Source organism: Quercus suber, unplaced genomic scaffold, assembly GCF_002906115.3.
Source record: "Quercus suber isolate HL8 unplaced genomic scaffold, Cork oak 2.0 scaffold_251, whole genome shotgun sequence".
Taxonomy (NCBI): Eukaryota; Viridiplantae; Streptophyta; class Magnoliopsida; order Fagales; family Fagaceae; genus Quercus; species Quercus suber.
Window position 1 is genome coordinate 449,210 of NW_027069707.1, and position 3,550 is coordinate 452,759.

The 3,550-nt window shown below is 37.7% G+C and overlaps 1 protein-coding gene across 1 annotated transcript; it reads left to right on the forward strand.

Moving 5' to 3' along the window:
• The first annotated feature begins 416 nt into the window (after window positions 1-416).
• Window positions 417-2,722, forward strand: LOC112032730 (dormancy-associated protein homolog 3). The gene is made up of 3 exons (XM_024065489.2): window positions 417-643; window positions 1,060-1,218; window positions 2,329-2,722. The coding sequence occupies exons 1-3, from the start codon at window positions 529-531 to the stop codon at window positions 2,430-2,432; spliced, it is 378 nt and encodes a 125-aa protein (XP_023921257.1). The 5' UTR covers window positions 417-528; the 3' UTR covers window positions 2,433-2,722.
• Window positions 2,723-3,550: the final 828 nt, after the last annotated feature.

The window sequence follows — 3,550 nt, forward strand, 5'->3', positions numbered from 1 at the left end:
ATAAACTGAGTTTTTAATTCGGAGCCAAACCGACGCAAGTCCTGTTCAGCCTTTGTAAATTCAGCAAAACTTTAGGACCATTTCCAGATGATCCAGATTAAAGTCAAGGGCATTCTCGACTTTTAAGTATTAAAGTGACTTTCTTCTCACAAAAAAAAAAAGGTATTAAAGTGACCCGCACGTGACAACACCCACGTGTCGCACATCCCAACAAACCCTGTCCGACTCTATCGGACCCACGTGTCATTTCCTACCTTATCTTGACAGTACGTGCCTCTTCGATCCACTTGCCACGTCACTGTTTACAATCAGGTCTCGATCTAGATCGACGGCCACAGATCCTTCTCTTTTCCTCAGACTTGCTCGACCTTTAACGCTCGTCGTTATAAATATCACCCTCGTTCTGCAGCTTTTTCTCCCTCTTATTATTAAAGGTCTATCACCCTCTCTTTCTCTCTCTCTCTCTCTCTTTTTAAGATACGACGTATTGGCTAACGTGCGCTTCTTCTTTTTCGGCTAAAGTGCGCCATGGGACTACTCGACCAGCTCTGGGACGACACCGTCGCGGGACCTCGGCCGGAGAGCGGGCTCGGGAAGCTAAGGAAGCAATCGACCTTCTCGTTCCGATCGAGCTCCGGCAAGGGTAGGCTACGTTTTGGGCTTTTGCTAACTTAAGCCGGCGCCCATTTTAGTGGAAAACTGTAACTCTATATATTCTTTATCTACCAATCGAACCAAATCAAAATGATAAAAAGAAACAGAGAAACTGAAACTTTTCTGATCGAACGGCTACGATTAATTGTTTCCATTTTTAAACAAATCAGGCGGCCAAAAATGATCATTTTAGGTTCTGAATCTTTTTAATATCCAGCGCATATTAGCGTTAACGGCGCATTTTAGCGCAAGAAATAAACGGCTTAGATTAATTTCGGTGGAGGATCGGACGGTGGATGTTTATTTGTTTATTTAATTATTTTTTTTCTTTTTCTTTTTCTTTTTATTTTTGGGATATCTATGTAAATTATGTATTGTTGATGGGTGGTTGATGATCATGATCAGAATCGGGCGGGAGCGTGAGATCGTACGGTGAGGATTCGACGGAGGAGGCGACGAGAGTTACACGCAGCATCATGATAATAAAACCACCCGGTTACCAAAACGGGTCGCCTCCGATTTCTCCCGCCGGATCCACCCCTCCGGTTTCTCCTTTCTCTGCTGGTAAGCACTAGCTTTCTCCCTTTTTGTGTGAAATGACAAATATGCCCATGGGTTATATTTTCTAGAAATATCATTGAGGGCATTTTCGTCTTTTGGGGTGGTGGGGGTGTTTACTTCGTCAATTAGATAATGATGATGATAATTAGAAAGTGTTAGGTGGGGGATGAGGACCGCGTGGTTAGGTTAGGAAGGGTGTGGGGGTAAAAACAGATATATGTCCTTGTCAACTTACAATTATGCATGGGGTAGGTATTATCATTAACTAGGGTAGATACTTAGATAGATGTATGTAACTAAGTATAGCAACATTTGGATATTATTTATAAGATGGGGGTAGTATATTATCAAGTTGCCCTACTTGGAAGGGAACTATTATTCAATGTGTCCACTTCTATTGTGGACACATCAGTCCCATCTTCCCATGCAGTGCATTTGTCACACCATAGCGGATTTTAAATTTTTATTGCATGCATCTATTAAAATGGGCTCAATAAGTGAAATTTTAATATGGGACCAATGGAAGATGTGGTGGTGGTGGAACCAAAGAGTAAAGACTATTTATTGACCTTGTCCTTGTGATGAGTGTCATGTTGCCCTTGTTGTTGTGTGAATGTTGTTAACTATGTTTAACATCGTAGCTACTAGATTATAAAATGGATAACCAACTAAACAATAAGGTAACAACAAGAATTTAATTATGATATAACATGTTATGAAACTATGCTGTAGCATCTATATACAGTTAGAACTTTGTGCTATTACTCATTAGGTTGTTAGCTTAAGTCAACAGCTTAGTTCTCTTACATATAATGCCAAAACATGGCAGCCTCATAATATGCAATTTCATGGGACATCATCAATTATTACCTTACAATCTATATGTGCATAAATGATATATAAAAATTTGCTGCATAAGACAATCTAATGAATATCTAAAACAGCTAAAAGAATCCAATGAATGTCTAATTAGCACCAATAAAATCCTACGTCTACAAAGATAAACCCCTATAGTAGATATTAATGAGCTTCAACTAGTTACATTTTGGATCACATGCCACACATTTCCTCCATATGATCAGCACTGAAATGTTACTGATGGGTTTTTTCTAGGAGGTAGAGACTCGTTTCGATTTCGAAGGAGGTCAACATCGGACGCATACGAGAAAACAAGCGAGGCTAGACCCAGGAGTGCTGCTTCTCCTTACGACGTGTGAGATATAAGCCTCTTTTCGTGCGCAATGGGGATGAGAAGAATGTTTGCACTTTTGTGTTCGTTAATGTTATCTTAAGCATGTATGCGGCTGTGCGGTTGTTTATCTAGTTTTGTAGATTTTCTATGTAGCCAATGCAGTTTGTAGCTAGGTTGTGATCATGTACCGGTTGTAGCATAATGCACTTTGCTATCTGTATATATATAAAGCTAGCCTTCCACAGTTCTGTTCTGTTTGAGGTTTGTTATGTGTGATTTTGTTTTATGGAATAAGAAAGCAAAAAATTTCTCCTCCTTTCTCTCTCCTTGCTGTGTCTATTTGGAGCAGCATGTTAATGGCTTTGATTCTAGGATGGATAATGTTTGCTGGAGGTAGAACAATGAAAGCTTGCTTTGGTTGTAGTTAGAATGTGCCCATCAAATCGTGGGGATGAAATGTTGGGGAATCTCTTTCAGGGGTCAAGGTTTTGTATCATTGTAATGGCTGTTTTATTATTTTAAATCACGGGTTTTGGTGGGTGTGGTGAATCTTTGAGGGATCCTGTTTGCAAAAGTGGACATTATGAATGGAATCTATGCTGCATGTCTAAGTTTAAGGATACCACTTTGGTAACTCTAAAATATGATTAGTTGTGAGTGGTAAGGAAAAAATATGACTCATGTTGTCTATTATTTCCAATCGATCATTTCAATTAATTGCGATAAATTATGTAATTTTTTACAACTAATTATGGTAAATCATGTAAATCTTAAAGAATTATAGGTTACTTAAATTTCAATTTTATGTATGGATTTCACATATATACAACCACTAAAAAAAATGCTGTATTATGTGTACACTGTACTACTATAAAACATGACAAGTCTATAAATACAATTTTTGTATTAAATTCTAATATGATCAAGCATAAGTGGTGGAGAAAAAGTGATAGATTTATATTATCCATTACTTACAGTCGAGCATTGCAACAAGTTGTGATAAATTGTATAATTTTAAAAGAATTATATATAAGATGAGTATGCAATGTTACACTAGTTTACTTTAATCTTAATTTCACCCTAAATATACTCAGATCTTCTAGATTTCTTTGAGTACTCTACCAATAGATTTCCTTAAATCCT

What these genes read in the sequence shown, in the direction of transcription:
- LOC112032730 (XM_024065489.2), top strand. Translation starts at nt 529, where the DNA reads ATGGGACTACTCGACCAGCTCTGGGACGACACCGTCGCGGGACCTCGG. An exon ending in CCGATCGAGCTCCGGCAAGG is followed by an intron (nt 644 to 1,059) that starts GTAGGCTACGTT and finishes GATCATGATCAG; the next exon opens with AATCGGGCGGGAGCGTGAGA. An exon ending in GGTTTCTCCTTTCTCTGCTG is followed by an intron (nt 1,219 to 2,328) that starts GTAAGCACTAGC and finishes GGTTTTTTCTAG; the next exon opens with GAGGTAGAGACTCGTTTCGA.